The sequence below is a fragment of the Squalius cephalus genome (genome assembly GCF_949319135.1).
Source record: "Squalius cephalus genome assembly, chromosome: 9".
NCBI classification, from domain to species: Eukaryota; Metazoa; Chordata; class Actinopteri; order Cypriniformes; family Leuciscidae; genus Squalius; species Squalius cephalus.
Window position 1 is genome coordinate 29740478 of NC_137130.1, and position 18925 is coordinate 29759402.

The 18925-nt window shown below is 37.5% G+C and overlaps 1 protein-coding gene across 1 annotated transcript in view; it reads right to left on the bottom strand.

Annotated features, from left to right (window-relative positions):
* The window catches only part of epha3 (eph receptor A3), a 130472-nt gene that overhangs the window by 34956 nt on the left and 76591 nt on the right, over positions 1-18925 (bottom strand). The window contains exons 6-10 of the mRNA XM_079881675.1: positions 16702-16826; positions 5257-5419; positions 3024-3126; positions 2472-2536; positions 288-413 (exon numbers count right to left, since the gene is read on the bottom strand). Of these exons, the coding sequence (XP_079737801.1) occupies positions 288-413; positions 2472-2536; positions 3024-3126; positions 5257-5419; positions 16702-16826 (582 nt within the window). The remainder of the gene's footprint in view (positions 1-287; positions 414-2471; positions 2537-3023; positions 3127-5256; positions 5420-16701; positions 16827-18925) is intronic.

An 18925-nucleotide genomic window follows, 5' to 3' on the forward strand; every position in this document is an offset into this window, starting at 1 on the left:
CATCAGGGATGCGGGGAGAGAGAGAGAGAGCTGTGGGGGGTGAAATATAATATCCCAGCCGGAGGTGTGCTCTGCTTACCCATGCTCCTCTGCTCCAGCAGCAGGCAGTCTATTAAAGGCATTGAGGCAGTGAGGATGAGCACTGGGAGGGACCCTTTCCCCATCTCAAAGCCACACACCTTCAGCTGTGGTGCTAAATGATTCTCATTTACACCACCTGCCATGTTTGTTACAAGTTTAACAACTTTGTTTCATTGCACCAAAGAGTGAGTGATGACGCCGCATACCTGCCCCAACGACTTTGTCTATGGCGATACAAGACGCTTCCAGTTCCTTGGCGAATTCGTGCACGGCTTGACTCGGGTCTTCATAAGTGTGTGGGTCCACATAGGTCTTGATTCCAGGCAGTCTCACTGAAAAGAAAAGAAAATAATGCCAGAGTTTATGAGGCAGGGGGTTACTGTTCCGGTTTCGTGTAGCTTTGCTGTTGTTGTGACATTTTTTGCTTCTTTCTTCTGCCAACTGCATGTGAGTATCAACAAACAACTTGAAACCATTTTTGCAGTGTAAAGGCAACTATTTGGATGAATAGGTATAAGAAATAAATGACCAGTAATAGTTTGGCATGCAAATAGCTGTAGAAAAGAAAAACAATCATAATTCAGTATTAAGTGAACATTCTATTAATGTAATGGGAGATTTTCCAATTTTCTTATAAAATAATTATAAAGCTCACAAGACCAAAAAAAAAAAAAAAAAAAATTCAGACAGCACACCTACAGGTATGGTCACTTTTACCTTTGCTCAGCGAAATTTCGCAGGTGAAAAAATGCAGGACCAGATGTAACAAAATACGGTGAATGATGCAGAAATAATAACAACAAAACCAACTCTAAATAACTGCTTTCTAAAAGCCTCTGACCATTTTATAATTACATAAGTGTAGTGTTGTACAAAACTGACAGAGATACCACCAGAATGAGTCTCTCTCTTCAGTTTTGCTTTATTTCTAAGTTACGAATCTCTGCCCATACAGCAGTCACTGCTGAATCAATAGGCTTGCTATTGGTTGGCACAGCGAATTTGTGTCTCACCAAATTTGAACCAGATACAAAATATGCATAAACAAATTTCTTTGCCACCAGATGTCCATCAGCCGAAATTCTTCATCGTTCCGATTCCTATTCAAATGACTGGATTTTGCTCGTGAAATTTCGCAGAGCAACGATAAAATGCGACCACACCTTAAAGTTGACATGAAACGGAAATTGTGATCGTCTTTTCTTCTGTATTGTGACAAATTTGAGTGAAACAGCTTCTTGGATGAGAAAAAGGTAGGGCAATTTTTTTTTTTTTGCTTTCGTTCATCAGGATTTAATTGGGTTATTGTCATTTTGGTGCACACATGATCTGAAAAGAGATGACCAACAAAAACCTGGTCTAAAGTCAATGGTGCAATATATTTTTTGTTATTTAAAGAGCATGTTAGTAATGTGCGCCTATAGGCAGGTCCACAACGCACGTCACACTTTGTCCCGTATGTGGTCTGCTTGCGCGCTTTAACCTTCTGCACGAACAGATCAGTTTCCTCGCTAGAGAAGCGTTCAGTTTTTCCGCTTGCAAATTCCACCATGTAAATAGCGAATCCGCCATGGCACGAGCACAACTGACTTTTAAAGGAATGGGAGATGAGACTCTGATTGGTTTATTGCACGTTTTGCCCAAAACACACCCATTACTCATTAAGAGAATAGAGACAACCCTTTTAGACTATACGCCGACCATTTTTCCCATCGTTAAACTAGCAAAAGTGGATTCAGACTTAAGTGCACTTGCGTCGTGCGCTTTAGACCATGCGCTTAGATCGTTGAAATAGGGCCCTATGAGATTATGGTGACTTTAAGACTGCAACTATCTTCAACATTTTGTTTGTATTTTGGGTTAGGATGTTAGAAAAAACCCTAACTTTGCACTGTAAAAATACTGATGCTTGTGCTTGGGAGGTCCAGTGGAAAAAATATCATATTCCGTTACAGAGGTTGTTGATTTGAATCTAAAGGATAGGAAGCTAAGGTTGTCAAGAAACGTAATTTGCTGGGTTTCAAGATGGATAGGTCTATTATGGATGACCTAATCAGTTACCTAAGCTATAGTCCTACAGGGCAGCTCATGCAGGTTAATCTAAGAGAAATAGTGTGGGCCTCCATTAAATTTCCTTCCTGATACCTCTGCCAGTGTGAAAAATGGTAGCATATGGACAATTGGCTTGCTGTAACTCGGGAGCAAAGGATATTACTTAGTCGTTACTGGGTTTTTGTGGGCTGTCTGACATTTAAAAATAAATACCACAGCAAAACTTTGTTTTTATTTTTACTATATTTTTAAGGAATGGGTATTAAATGCCTGGAAAGATCCTGTATACTTGCAAGACTGAAGAATAGATATAGTCTATAAGATATATATATACTCACAGTGGCCGTTGCCAAAGGGCAGCCTCTTTTCATCTGGATGTTTGGACTTGCTGTATCTACACAACCTGTCAATTAAAGTGATGAAAAGCGTTAATTATTCTTAACAGCTTTAATTGGAACATTTTTCTTCTCTAAACGATGTACAAAGAAACTAAAACCTGAACAGACAAAAGTCAGAGCCAGGAACAACTTGACTGTTTTGCTTTGCTATGAGGCATGACAGTGTTCTGGGGTCTTATAATAAGCCATAGATTCAGTGCAGTGCAGTCTGCCAAAATCAGCCCCTCATGACATGACACTTGACTCTCAGGGTGCCCGTTACATTCGGCAAAGCAGGGGCAGGGGAAAAAAAAAACAAAGCTTCTGCCAAGTGAATCGTCAACTATTTATAGGCAGCAGAAATGAAGGGGCATACATTTTCATACTTCATATCTGAAGGGGGGGGGGGGGGGGATCAAGGGTCCTGGGGAGAGACTTGAGACAGCAAAGTGACAGCTTCAAGATGGGCACACTTAAAGCCCTGCGTGACTGTGGTTTGAGTGACAGACAGACCTGCTAATCACAATGTAGAGCACTACAGTGAGGAGGATGATGGCCACAGCGGAGGAGATAGCGATCAGCACTACCTGACTGTTCTCACTGGAGATGGAAAAGGCTGGGGGAGAAAGAGAGAGAGAGAAAGGAAGATTTTTATGTACACATTAGACAGATTATGTAGCTTTTCAAGGGCTTTCTTTGCTGCTCAAGGTCAATTAACACAAATGTAACATTTAATTAGATTGTTTTTCTTTATTTGATCAAAATAATGACATTATCTGCCACTAACCCCTTAAACCCCCTGTCCTCAGATCATAATTGAATACTTCATACTGAAATATAACAAGAATCAAAAAGATAGTCTATATACGCTTGTGGGAACATAAGTGAGCTTAATTGTATAGAATGTGCACTTGTACGGTATTTCAAATCTTAAAAGTATATTTTTTAAAAACTGCACATGCAGATAATACAATCTTAATGAAATAAAAGGCCACTTAAGTGTATACTTAAAGAGAGTATACTTTCATGTTTTTTTGTAACAATTTGTAACAATTATGTACACTTTTTTTACACTTATTCTAAATAAAAGATATAAATTGTACTGAATGTCAGCTTGCTTATTTTGCTCAAGATAAGGATTTATTGTTTCCACATGTCATGCAAATAAGAAACTCTGCTTCTAACCACAGGTCAAGAGCTGTCGTTCCAACCACACAACTTTGCGATGCTGTTTGTGAATGTTCGTTAGAACTATGTTTTCTGGAAACACTTACTCGTTGAACGATGCTGATAATGACAGAACTAACAATGCTTTTGGGAAACACACACCAGAACATTCAGCAATACACTTTAACCATATTTCAACAACAATAAAAGTAATTATGAAATTACATATAAAGATGTACTAAATTTTAACTAGCATATTAAACTTTTTTCATTTAATTGTCATTAACAAGCAATTAAGTGTCCAAAACCATTTCATTCAGTACGTACTTAAGTATGTTTTTTTTTTTAAGTATATTATTTCTGTATTTACTCTTTTTAAAAGTTTAACAGGGTCACACAGGCTCTGGTGATTTTTTTTAGTGAATTTAAATTTTAAGCAATTGTGTGCATATTTTTGTGTGCAATTTTTAGGTAATTTTCCACATTTGAAGTAGATGTAGCTACAGTAAAACAACAGAAAAACAAAACTGTGTCTGCATTTAAATACATGTGTCATGTGAAAAATACAGTTATTTGGTCAGCTCCATAAACACCGTCTGTTTTCCTTCAGGAGATGACAGTAAGTTTGAAACAATCCTGTATTCTGAATCCATCCTTAAACAAAGTTGAATGCAAGATTTTAAAAATTTATCATAAAAGTGACATGAGAGCACAGATTTTTTTTTTTTTTTTTTTTTTTGGATGGTGTTGATACCTATTGAGTGATGACAAAGAAAAAATCATTTTGTGAGAGAATGGAAGCAGCAGGAGGTTGCATGCTGATGTAAATCAATACCTCTGAACATACTGAACAAATTAATCCAAAATTGGTCCTAGGGAAAGGAACCTTGTTCCTTTTTAGATCTGTAGCTTTTTTCCCCAGTACTCAATAATTGAGTTATCAGATTAATTAATAAATCAATGTTGAGAAATAAACTTCTACCAATCATTTAACATTTATGATGCTACCCCTTTTCAGCTAATGAATATTTAACACAAAATATACACATTTATCTCTTTCATTATGGAATATCTAGTGACTGAGACACATAATTCCACATTCAGACCTTTTCTGCATGAGTTATGATCTCAGTTGTGCCACGGTGTATATTTCGCACCAGCTATATGTGTAGAGGCGCCTATAGATCTCTGATCATGCCCAGAAACCTGTGGAGAGCCACTCACAGTATCATTTCATTACATGAGTGTGCATTGATTTCCTATAAATGTTTCATTAGATAAAAAGGCCTTCAGCAATGCTGCTCTACAATATAGGGTTTACAAGTGTTTAATAGTGTTTCAGACAACAGCTGCCAGCCATCACGGGACAAAAGATGCAGCATGTGTTGTTTTAACCAAGTGGTTTACTGTGTGAATGACTTGCTAGACAGTGTGTGAGATGAGAAACCAAGAGAATTGTGACTATTGTCTATATTGTTCTTGCACAGCTGTGAATGGATTGAATAGATCCGGCGGTGGTGACTGGGGGAATGTGACAGTAAATAGAGAACAGTATGATAGGAAGTAAGTAAATGCTTACAGTCTGGGCTGGTCTCAAACTCAAACTTGCGACTGGTCCCGCCGTAACCGGCAGCGGTGCGCGCTCTAATCTGCAGCAGGTACGTGGTGTCGGGTTTTAGGCCGTTCAGTGTGACATTTGTGCCCTTTGACCTCAGGATGGTGTAACTGGTTTCTTGTTCCTGCTGTAGGAAATAAACCAAGAGGAAAACAGGAAGGAGATATATTAGTTTCAGCATAGCATAAACATCTGAGCATCTTTTGCCTTCAATAACAATGCTAGATGAATGAGGTTAATGGTGACTCAAATGTACCTTTTATGATATTCTTGGTTATTACAATGTATAATATCAACTTGAAGTGCTTAATCCCATATACACCACTGGTCAGATGTTTGAGGTCGGTAAGGGTTTTTAATGTTTTTGATAGAAGCCTCTATGCTCACCAAGGCTGTATTTGTTTGATCAAAAATACACTGTAAAAACATTTTTTTGTTTGTTTGTTTTTTGAAATTGTAAATTAAATGAAAAAGGAAAAAAAAAAAAAAAGATTATTGAGTATATTTAGCAAGAAAACAATACTATTTCAGTCATTCTACTTAAAAATCCAATGTGTTACTTGCCGTTGCTTTCTGAAAATTACTACCAATTTCTGAGTGAACAATTTGAAGAGATCATAACTCAATTGTCTTTAGTTTACAGTAAAAATAGTAATATTGTGAAATATAATTGCAATTTAAAATAACTGTTTTCGATTTTAATATCTTTTAAAATGTAATATATAAAGCTGAAATTTCAGCAACAATTACTCCAGTCAGTCACATGCTCATTCAAAATATATTCTAAAATGTTGATTTAGACATTTATTTTATTTTTAATGTTGTGCTGCTTAATATTTTGTTTGTGAAAACCATGATACATTCTTTTTAGGATTATTTCATGAACAGAAAGTTTAAAAGAACAGCATTCATTTTAAATAGAAAACTTTTATAACTTTATCAATGTCTTGCTGAATAAAAGTATTTCATAAAAAAAATATTTAATAAGAAAATGTGGGCCGGGACTAGTTTTTATCCAACGGGATTTGAATTGATTAAGTGGGCATAATTTAATTTTGAGTGAAGCTTAAAGTGTAAGTTGCAGGTAAAAATTTTCACGAAGAAAATGCAATAAACATAAAGATAAGAACCGCCCACCACTGTTTTGTATGTTTTTCATACCAAAATGCTGAATATAATATGAAAAGTTGGTACTTTTTAGTGGTTTTAAGCACTCCCTCTCCCTTCCACTAGGCTGGGCGTGACGTCATAAGAGGAACTCCAAGCCTAGAGTTACTGTAGTCTAATGGCAAGTAGGCTAGCAGTTATATTGAAATAACTCAATTGTAAACATAATTGTGTGTGCTGGCTTCAAGAGGACCGTGATCCTGCCTGAAATGAGAGTAAGCTATTCGCAAAACAAACAGGTTCAGGCAGCATGCACGCAAAGTTAAACCGAACTTTTATTTTGACGGGTTGCCGCGAAGACCTTTGAGTTTCTGTGTGTGTAGCTATGATATGACGATAGTTTTTCTCAAATGAAACGGTAAAATGACTAAAAGTGGTTCTGGAGATGAATTTCATCATGTCATCATATCGTGAGTGGCAGCAGCTAGACTGAAAACAGCGCGCGCATCACTCGTGCTTCAGTGTGTGTGTGTGTGAGTGTGAGGTAAATGACACCGCGCGTCTGCGCCATTCATTCACACAGAGACAAACAGAACATGCAATGTTAATATTTAAATAGTATTTCTGTAGTTTAATATACACAGACACTCGTGGTGTATATATCGGCTACAGTGCTCATAGTACTAAAAGTTAGTCTGGAGCCCCGTGCTTAGATAAACATGGAAGCGACTGAACGCAGCTATTACTGGTTACCGAATATACCCGGTGCTACAGAAATGCTGGTAACGTCACATTTTCAGTATAGTACCGGTATTTTGACAACACTAGTTTCCCACCTCCTCAGTCTCCCAGTCGTTCTCCATAATCAAGCCACAAACACAACAGTTGGAGTCTAGCAGAGTATGGCTGCAACTTCCTTCTATGACGTCATCACCCAGTTGCTGTAAAAACGCGCTACCTTTGAAAAAACCCTAATAAATGTTATTTTAACGCATTTTAAGATAGAAATGTTTACATATATACATATTGAGCACTTAATTTACACATTAATTGGTTGTGGTGGTTAACCTGCAACTTACACTTTAAGAATTTTTTATATAAAAATATTTTCCTATTCTAGTAGATGCATGTTTACCACCTACACTGAAAACAGCTGCCTGGGACTGTTACTTATATGGATTGACTTGCCTTAAAGGGACTTAAGAGCAACTCAAGGCCACTTACGCAGAGCCTTGTCTTAAACAGTAATAATGAGCATTTGAAGTAAATCATATCTCATTAGAGACATACCAAAGACCATCTGACCATACGAGCGGACAGGAAAGGGACGTTTCTGGACGAGAAAATGCATGCCCATCGGGAGCATCTAAGGCTAACTGGGACAGTGCCAGCTCATCTTAATATACTGCCACCTTCGGTTCACATTTTTATGGCTTTCCTAAAGATTTCTGTGGTACGTTGATCCTCTCTACAAGCAAAAAAACCCAACTGATTTATGGGGCGTCTTTGCTTTCAAACCATTGTTTCCAGATGTTTCTCTGACTGGAAAAAGAGGCAGGAGTGGAATGAGAAAGAGCGGAGGTTTCAGTTGTTTATTGTAGGAGTCCAGAAAAAGGGGGAAAACATCCCACAAACAGAAAGATCACTCATTTGCCGGCATTATCCAGCACATTCATCCATGTAACTTAACAGTCTTCAGCCATAGCTAGTGTTGTGGCAAAACTTCAAAAGTTCATTTGTGTTTTGCTCTATCGTTGACCTCTAAGAATAGCTCACTTGTCCACACTGTAGATATTGAATTTCCCCACGCTGAAGTAATTAATGGCAAATGAGATTTGAGAGCATCTTTTCGAGGGTCGGTAAACATGTAACAGATCAAGCTCTATTGGGTTTCATGTCTAGACTACACATGCTAATAGGATTCTTGATGCGCCAAGGTATGGACCATAATTGTCAGACGTCACTATAGATGAGAGATGTAGTGTACAGTTACATACACTGGATTTCTTTGAATATCCTCTGCTTATCCACTAATCAGAAACCAATAAAACAGCAATAATAGCCACATTTATAACTATGTGAGCAAATAGACAAGAAACAAGGCTTTTAAAATGCTAAAACAGATGTAAAATGGATTACACTACCAATTGATCAAAAGTGACATTAAAGATTTTTGCATCGTTATAAAAGATAAAAAAAAAATATTAAGCAGCCCAAATATTTTGAACACTGATAATAATAAGAAATGTTTCTGGAGCAGGTATATTAGAATGATTCCCGAAGGATCATGTGAGATAAATGATGCATCTAAATTTACATTTTAATAAAAGTATATTACAACAGAAAACATCTGTTTTAAATTCTAATATTATTTCACAATATTATAATATATAATAACTATTTTGATCAAATAAATGCAGCCTTGGTGAAAATAAGAGACAACAACCCATAGAAATTAAGTGTTTTGATATTGAGAAATTATGATTAATGTTAATAGAATGTTGTCAAATAAATAATTTTATAATAAATAAACTATATAATAAATATACAATGTAAAATTATATGTAGATTATTACATAGTAATAATATAGTATTATTAAAAAAATAACAACAGACCAAGTCACTCAAATAATTTGGCTAAAATGTTGAAATCATGACCTCAAATGTATTTAACATTTCTAAATATAATAAGCAAAAAATAAAAGAAACAAATATGCACGCACAATATGCATCCTAACGGCTTAAATACACATTTCACCACATAAGTAATAATATTTGACGTTGACCAGACTTATACAAATCAAAACCAGACCGCTGGTTTAGTTTGAACATGCTACTTAGAACATTCAAAACAAATGAAAAGCCATATTTTATCAGGATTGCATGGTTTTCATGCACTTGTCTTTTCACAAAGAGCCAGTACATGCAGTGATGGTGGAGTTAGATCATAGATGGTCTTATACTTGGACTTTACATCTGTCAGTGCGGCTGAGCTTTGGAAGTTTTGCGATGTGATAATGTTGATATTACAGAAACATCTGTTTAGCAACCATGGCAATTTCAGGATAGAAATAGAACTTTTAAAATCTTAAGTCAAGAATTAAGATAGAAAGTTTGTATAATACAGCCACAGAAGCAATATTTCGCGGTATTTCGGCTCCTCTCACAGCTCTTTTTGAATGAAGAACTAATCCAAAACAGCTCTTTTCTGGGGTCCCCGAAGAGCCTGTAAGTGTCACCAGAGGACATTTGTTTGTAAAAAGTGATTTCATCTGTATATCTAGCAGTTTTATAAATGCGGTAGGACGTCTACTGACACAACCCATGATGGAAAGAAACATCCATATGATGTAGAGGGACTCTAGTGGAAACCCAGTGACTAATGCAAACATCACATTTGATCTGGATCTGACGACAATCATTCCCACTTCTTTCCCGAACGCAGCACAGAAACCATTTCAAATCTTTGGACTTTGAATGCAAAGCCACAAATGGAGCGCATCAGGTTTTATGGTTTGAGGAGGCCTCGAATATAAATTCACTCTGCCACGGAAGACGAAACCAATACCTTGTGTCATATTGTATGCGTCTCTGTTCGAGTCATAAATCTTTTCACAGGGTGTCACCGTTCACTGCTCACGACATCATGTGATCAGCTGGAAATCATATACAGGTGTGTCTAAATTTTCGCTGCAAAAAATATATTCTTACCATATGTCCTAGGTCCGCATCAGCCACCTCCCAGCTCTGGGGTTTGACAAGGCGTGCAATTGTTACTTTTCGGCAAGTGCGCTATTGGTGGAATTTAATATGCTTGTCATGTTCTACTTTGACAGTCTAAATATTGCAATCTGGGCTTACAGCCTTGCTCTCCTCTAAAGAAGAAATTCTGTAAATATGAAATGGCTTTTCCAAAGCACTCCTTCCATCTAAGTTTGACGAGAAATAAACATTCTCAAATACACTGTGAGATCAATACGATAAACGGACAAAAAAAAAAAAAAAAAATTCATAAATGTTTCACTTGCATTGAAGAACATTGAAAACGCAGATTCGTGAGTGTTGCCAAAAAGACGAGAGCGACCGGGATGCTGTAACGTCAGGGAAACATGAGCCAGAGCGCTCAAGTATTTAGAGATGCTTGAATTGTAAGGCTCTTTCCTCTTTCATAGCTTTGTTAGTTTGATATATACACACAGAGCAGAGTATTTCCCCTCTGGCATATAATCAAAAAGAGATTTATTTTAAGTGAAGCAACATGGACCTCTTGGACCTCCGGATTGGACCTCTTGCTTTCTCACAGGAGCTGCATCACTCCGGTTACCATGCATCCCGATGCCTTTTTGAGAATCCATTAAGCGCAGTTTGTTTGATTTTGTGCTATACAACATTATGCAGTGTAAACATCATGGTGTTTTTGAACTCTGCCCGTTGATGCCACATTTTTCTTTGAAAAGTCACTTAGCGAATCTGGCTCTCTTTTATGAGGTTTATATGTTCAAGTCTGCGGCCAGTGCGTCAGTGAATCCGGTAAGAAGATTTGGGGCCCCCTTTCCTTCTCAGTGTGTGTTTTGTGAGGGTGAAGGTGGCTTGTTATCCTCTGCCAGCCTAGATCAAGGGGCACCAAGGGTCTTACAGAGGGTGTCCCTGGCTTTTCCACATGGCAGCACCAGTTGTGTAGGATTTGGGCGACTCCAGCTATGCCTGATGAAGCAATGCCTCACAAGGTTGTGTAATTAACAGGAATCAATGGAGAGAAGGACTAGATTTTATTGTGAACGGGGAACACTGTGCCACCCAGGGTCAAATGAGACATGGAGGATTTCAGGAGCCCCCGAGTATACCTGTGCCAGACGGGGAAAATAGCCCACGATGAGCTGCCTTTTGCTTGCAAATAAGGGGATTAGGGCCAAGCGAACGCATTTCCACAGCCAGATTTGGGCCTCACTGATCTCACAGAAAGACACATCACAAAGGTCCTCACAAGGAAGCAAGGTCCAATGTATCTAACAAACACTCCTTTTTCACCAGCAGATGGAAAACCAATATCAGCATATTTGGATTTAATGTAAATGATGAACACATTCTGAGTGTGTAACTCGGCTCAAGAGAGTTGAGCTGCTATCCTCAAAAGGTCAACTCATAAAGTTTCCACTTGAAACATGCAGGCCTAACTTTCTTGAAACAATTCAAACTGTTTCTATGGCTAACTTATTAGCTCATTCTGCAGAAGCTTAGGTTACATAACGCTTGTATTTTCTTCAGTGCTTATGTTCATTCGATAAATCTAAGGCCGCAATAATATTCCCTGTTTGGAAATAAATCCACAGTTAACTCTGAGAGCCCTGTCAAAATATCTTAACAGATAATGCTTACTGTAAGATATTCTTTCATTATGACTGGGGGATATGTTGAATATTCACAATATAGTATCGTTCAAAAGTTTAAGTCAGTGAGATTAAAAAAAGTAAGGACACATTAAATCAGAAGTAACAGTAAATATTTTTATATTGTAATAAAAACTATTTTATTTCAAATTAATGCTGATCATTTGAATGTTGATCACGGTTTCCACAAAAAAATAAATAAAATAATAATAATAATAACAACAAGAAATGTTTCAGCATATTAGAATGACTTCTGAAGGATCATGTGACAATGGTTAGTAATTGCTGCTGAAAAATCAGCTTTTTGCCTTCACAGGAATACATTTTTTAAATATATTAAAATAGAAAACAGCTTATTATAAATTGTGACAATATTACTGTTTTTCCTGTATTTTTTATTTAATATAAGCAGCCTTGGTGAGCATAAGAGACTTTTAAAAACATTTAAAAATCTTACCATCCCCAAACTTTTGAAGAGTAGTCCTCATTTTGCCAGAATATAAAATGAAGCAACTATTATATACATTTTTAAGTTTCATTTAAGGGTCATTGAGTTTAACAAAAAGCATGTGTTTGCATGAATCAGTTTAAACTGTATCTATTCAATAAACTTGTGTCAACACATAACATTTAAAATAAATAATTAAACATTCAATCTTAAAAATGCATCTTTTCAAAATTTATTTTAACTGTGTTATAATTTGGCCACAGTGACTGTTGGGTTGAAAACATATATTGAAATTCATCTGAAATCAGCCACCTCAAAGTAAATACATAAATCTCAAAAGATGTATTATAAATTGTCAGAAGGTTGATAAATATCTAGATATAATTTCTCTTTTTGCTATATCACTCAGCCCAAGTATTTGGAGAGTGGAAAGCACAGACTGAAATGAGCTGAATGCTTGTCTACAGTATTGGCATGAGCTTTCAATTTTGAACTTGTTAGACCTTTTTGTCATGATGAAGATGAACCATGTCTTGGAGACCACCAAATCCTGTCTACAATTTCACTATGTGCGTCTCTGTGTGGTCATACAGTCAAGCCATTTATCCACAAAGCTAACGGAATGTTTTTTCTGCGGGAGGAATTCTGGATGGTTGCCATTGGAGACTGTTCTAGGGCTTTCTTTCACACCCTCAGATCCCCTGCCAGTTCGGGATAGGAGTCTCCCACAAAGTCAGGGCCCAGTTAAGTTCCAAACCCAGAGTCGCGCTTTCTTTATAGCGAAGGAGACGTTACCCACTTCACCTAGGAGCAGAAGACATCACAAGATCTGACAGCATGAAAGAGTCCTCTGAAAACTGACCCTAAAAGAGCAGCGCTACAACAAAACTAACCCTCAATCAAGACTACGGCTCATTAATCATATGGCATCTGTAGGAAACCAGCGGAAGGGCCGACCGGAGTGGGTTGTGACAGGAGAGGAGAGGTTGTGTTAAGGCTTTTTTTTTTTTTTTTAAGATGGGCAAGCAGGGGCTTGTAGCCCACAAGGGCTTTAATGGGCAGGTGGTGTTTAGATCAGTGTCTCCAGTGTTACAAGACCAAAGCCGAGATCATCTGGCCCTTTCACAGATTGTTAAGCAGGCTTAAAATGAACTGACCTGGTCAGTGAGTACTAAGCAATGCTTCCTCTAAAACTGCCTGTGCACTTCCCACACAGACTGAAAGAAAATTGGTGCAGAAGGCAGACTCAGATAGGATATAGAGTTCTCGAAACAAAACTAAGTAGATAAATAACAAATTAAAAAATAAATAAAAATAATGATCCATTTTGAATGTTGAGGCTTAGCACAATGCTGATTAATTGCACAATGCTGATTAATGCTGATTCATTGTAAGCTCACAGATGCCAAGCGTTATTATTATGATTTATATAATTAGAATAATTTGTCTACTGTTTAAATAATAAAATTTGTAGACTGCATGATTCAAGTTGACTGGCTCTAGACTTGTTTTATTATTATTATTATTATTATTATTTTGCATATTTTTATATATGTATATTTAATGTTATTATTATTATTAACAACAACCATAATAATATTAATTATTATTATTATTGATATAATTAAAACAGCTATATTGTAAATAATTTAATTTCTGTGTTTTAGTTTTGGTATAACAATTTGTAAGTATTTTTGTGATATTTTAATACAGAATATATATTAGTCTATTCAAACTTACCTGTGGCAACATTTTTGCCAAACGCTAAAAGCGTGTTTAGTTTTTTTCTGGAACAGATGAACGTGAATATGGCAATGTTTTATTACGTTGGAGTTTGTACATATCACCACAGTTGAAATGAGTGGCGCTAAAAGATTAATGCTCCATTTTAGAATAACATACACCTTACACTAAACCCTAAACCTACCCGATAGTGTTAACAAAAGCAAATGTGACATAAAAACGTAATCGTAACCATGGCATTTTAGCTTGTTTTTAAACTCTTGTCTTTGAACTCTTTTGCTGAACTCATCTTTCATGGGATTCATACCCGAGCTCTTCGCATCACAAGTACAATTCTGTACCAGCTGAGTTACTGAGAAAGCTTAGTTCATCAGTAAAACCGAACATATGGAGCTGGTTAAGTGATGAAAACTCCAGAATATATTTGTTTACAAATCATGCACTATGGTAAAAAGTGTTTTGAGGATGTAATTTAATCGTGTGAGGAGCCGTGTGAAAACAAGTCTTTATTAATCCATAATCTGCCCCTGTAATCATAATTGTGTGTGAAAACAATTAAAAGTGCTTGATGTTTTACTGCTTCTAGTGTTAATTTCTGTTGGAAACTGCAGTGATATGTCCGTATTGGTACGTATTTTGCGTTTTGCAAAAATGTTGCCACATGTACGTTTTTTTTCCAATGAGCCTGTGTTGAATATTATACATTATGTTTATATAGCAGCGGCGAGGCTACATAAAGGCCAGGGTGGCACTGGATCCACTCAAATTTACAGATGGTCCACCAAATCAAATGAGACACAAAAAAAAAAAAAAAAAAAACACGCGCACATGACAATAATAATCGCTTAAATACATGAATTTATCGGATGTCACTTCCGAAACTTTGGAGCCTGTATGTGGCCGCTGGTCAAGCATGAAAAACAATGTACATGTCTGTGATTGGCTAAATTGCAAAACATGCTGTAAATAGAAACATTCGACGCTTTTCAGAATGCAAACACAGAAATGCAGGGGATCGCTTGCGAAATCACCAATATGCTATTATTAAAGGGGTACTTCACCTCTGGAAAGATGAATGTGTATTTAAAATAAGTCATTTATGTATAAGAAATGTGAAATTATTTTTGAATTTGGAGCTTTCTAGACTGAGAAAATCCAGAAAATGTATTTTTGGCTTATGTGGATGAAAGACAACAACTCCCAGAATGCACTTGCTTCGCTGCCCTACGAGGCCACTCCCAAGCCACGCCTACCGGTAAGAGAGCGCAGTTGAAAACAACAAGGCTAGGCTACTAGTGAGACTCCGTGACGAGTTTGCCCGGGATTTCGAGATCGCCCAAAATGTCCGGGATTCGGCTTTTGCATTCTACAGTTGCCATTCATCATGTTTACTGTGGCGAGCAGGACGAGGCTGACGGCCGCGGGAGAACGGCGCGAGGCTGGTGGCGTCATTTCTGAGACGCTCCGGTCTCGTATCTCTCACGGAGGAGCGGGAATTTTCTTAGCAATGTTAAAACGCACATCAACCGATCACTTTTTTAGCGTTCATGTAAACACTACATTCTGATTCACCAATCGGAATGAATTCAGTTAGATTGAAACAAAAGGTGTGCATGTAAACAATGAATGGCGACTGCAGAAAGCAAAAGCCGAATCCCGGACATTTTGGACGATCTCGACGGCCGGACATGTCCGGGAAAAAGAGGATGGTAACCCCTACTACTCAGCTTTCTCCACAGAACAAGAGCCTGCTAGCTTAGCTTCCAAAGAAAGACGGCTGTGTACATTCTGTGAGTGAGATCCCACCTCCTATGGGCGGGTTGAAAACATGCGGGACAGCCCCTACTACTGGCTGTAGTCTTTAGCCTCTGGCCAAAAAATCCTCCGATGACGCAAAATGACGATTTTTCCAGGCAAAAAATACATAAATCTCTTGTCTCAGGGGGATATGAGGGTGGAAAGCACGGTAATTCGAAAATACTACAGGTTTTCTACTAATACAAAGCTTAATGCTAAATCCTGAAGTATCCCTTTAAAGAGAAAACTGATCCTAGACCAGAAGTTATGGCCAGCTTTTCCCTCTAAAAGCCATCAGAAGCAGCAGAAGGCAGTGGTTTGAGTAATACAATTCCACGCTAGTCTCAAGTCCTGCCCAGCCTTTCATACGCTCCACCATAATCATTTATCTTTGTTTACTGTTCTTATTCGGTTCATTGGTCATTTTATTTATGAATTGATATTGTTGTTTTCATGAAACTGTTGGTTGACAATAAATCAGATTCAACTAATCTTAATTGTCAAATTACTTTTATCCAATGTATTGTAAAATTCTGTAATTCGAGAGGTCCACCCTATTTCATTGAGGCCCACTCACCACTGGTTTATAGAGTTCTAATAGAGTTTCATAGTGAATAGTGAACAGGTGGGTGATTCTGTTCAGGTGGCTGAAGGGTCTGTCCAACAGACATATATTTTGAGAACATTAGTACCTGGTTAAAAAAATAATTTCAGGCAAACGTCTCTCAGCAGAGCAGACAGAATCTATTTCACCTCAAACAATCAAATTAAACCACATTCACTAATGACTTGAAATGCTCCCAGGTATATGGATGTGCACTCTTGACCAAGTTTCCTAATGAGGCCAAATAAAGGAACTTGATGACTTCAAATTAAAACGTTAATGCAGTGAGTGCCCACAGCGAGTCAAAATTAAACGGCCCCCACCTTCTCATAGTATTTGACCTCATAGTCCAAAATGATCCCATTGGGTCTCTCTGGCTCCATCCAAGAAAGTGAGATGCTGTTTCTTGATGTTCGGTCCTTCCTGATGACAGTCACTGCAGATGGAGCTGCGGATAGAGAGGGAGAGGAACACACAAAATCGAAAAAAGCAGATTAGCTGTTTCCACTCTGTATTACAAGCACATAAAGCCATAAGGTCACAGGAAGTTCAGCTGACATTTTCATTCAACAATTTGCATCCTGTGAACTGGTTCCTGTGGACCTAATCGAGTTTGCTCTCCACTGGGGGCCGGTTTCAAAGTTGGGGAAGTTGGAGGACTGAAAGACAAATTGATGCAATCGGGCAACGGCTGGTCCCTGCAAACAACGGCCACAGTTATGTCAAGTGAATACCTCAAAGTTTGAGGCATGGCTCATTACTTCAGTTTGTTTTTTTTGTTTTGTTTCGTTTTTTGATGCCAAGGACCCCCAAATGTGATGTGATACAAGTTTGGGAGTTTTCTATTTTTTTTTTTTTAAGAAGTCTCTTAGCAAGGCTAAAGTTATTTGATCAAAATACATCAGTAACAATGTGGAATATTATCAAAATGTCTTTTGATCAATTTAATGTGTCCTTGTTAAATAACAGTATTAGAGCCAGATTTACTAACAGCTTGAGTCAAACCCTCTTTTGGCATAAAAAAAAAACAAAAAAAACACTTCTGTCAGGATTAACTAAAGACACAGTGAAAAATCTGCGCTGAAAAGCCGTGGACACACAGTTGGCTGACCTTATTGCATATGCATTTGTAGGAGTTTCCCTTGTAGATGAAAAATGTATGGGCTATCACGCTTATTTGCCCTGTTTAGTAAATCTGGCCCTATATTTCTTTCAAAAAGAAGAAAAACCTCAAACTTTTGAGTGGTTTATTTATTTATGTATTTCTTTTTACAGTCTGTAACACAACTGAAAGTGGTTGAATATTTTAATGCTACCGATCCCAATCTAAATTCTGACTTGGGATGCAGCTTGAATCATAATGACACTGTGTTCGTTCATTGGCCAGAGGAGAACTGGTCCCAGACAGAGCCTGGTTTCTCCCAAAGTTTTTTTTTTTTTTTTTCTCAATTCTGTCACCTGATAGAGTTTGGGTTCCTTGTCACTGTCGCCTCTGGCTTGCACTGACCCTATTGGATGAGAACTGAACTGAGCTGGACAATGACATCAATGTTTTTGTGCAGAACTGCTTTATAGATGAATAAGTGATGATCTTTACAAGCTGAACTGGATCAACTCTGAACTGACACTAGCTGAACAATGACACTGTTTACTTTTAGAGCTGCTGTACAGCCAATATTAACTCTGTTTGCATCATTGCATCACTTATTGAATCATTACTGTTATCACTGCAAAGCTGCTTTGAAACAATCTGTGTTAAAGCGCTATTTAAATAAAGGTGACTTGACTACTTTTTTTATACTATTTTCCATGGACCTACTAGCACCCCCTTTTCATCTCATTGAGGGCCCACAGATTCCATTTTAAAGAGACTGGTTAAGTTTGTTTAAAATCATCAGGTTTAATTCATCCCCACAGTTTTTGATGGTTCCACAATGAGCGTTGCATTTTCAAGAGGCTGTATGATGTTTTAGCTTGTACAAACGTGTCTCAAAACTCACTGTTTTCTCACAGAAACACCCCTTTTAAGAATTTAATCAGGGTAAACCAGCATAATTATTCAGGGTATCCTTGAGGCAGATTAGTCATCTACTGTAGTAATTCGTGTTACCCATCATTTAGTCTTTTTTTTTAATTATTATTATATTTTGCAGATCTATAATTGTGCTACAGGCATCTGTCTCAAAAGTCTCCCTCCACTCTGGCACTTCACATGGTCACAATCTGTGATCATAATTCAAGTCAGAGTTTGGCCCTGCTTTCCTCCAGCCTGGCACTCGTGTTCTTTTTCAAGTTTACGGCTCTGTAATTGCGAGGCAGCAATGAGGCCATGGAGGCATCTGACTTGCCTGTGTTTTAATTTTATTAGACCACAGGAAAAAACATGTTGTTCTTTCAAATGTTCAAGCTTTCCTTGATTGTGATTATACAGTCTTGAAATGCTTCTTTTCCCTTGGAACTCATTTCCCCCCATCTATTTCTCTTTGTTAATGAATCCAGATGGGCACAGTCTGTTTCAGTTTGCAGCCCCCCTACACAACCCTCTTC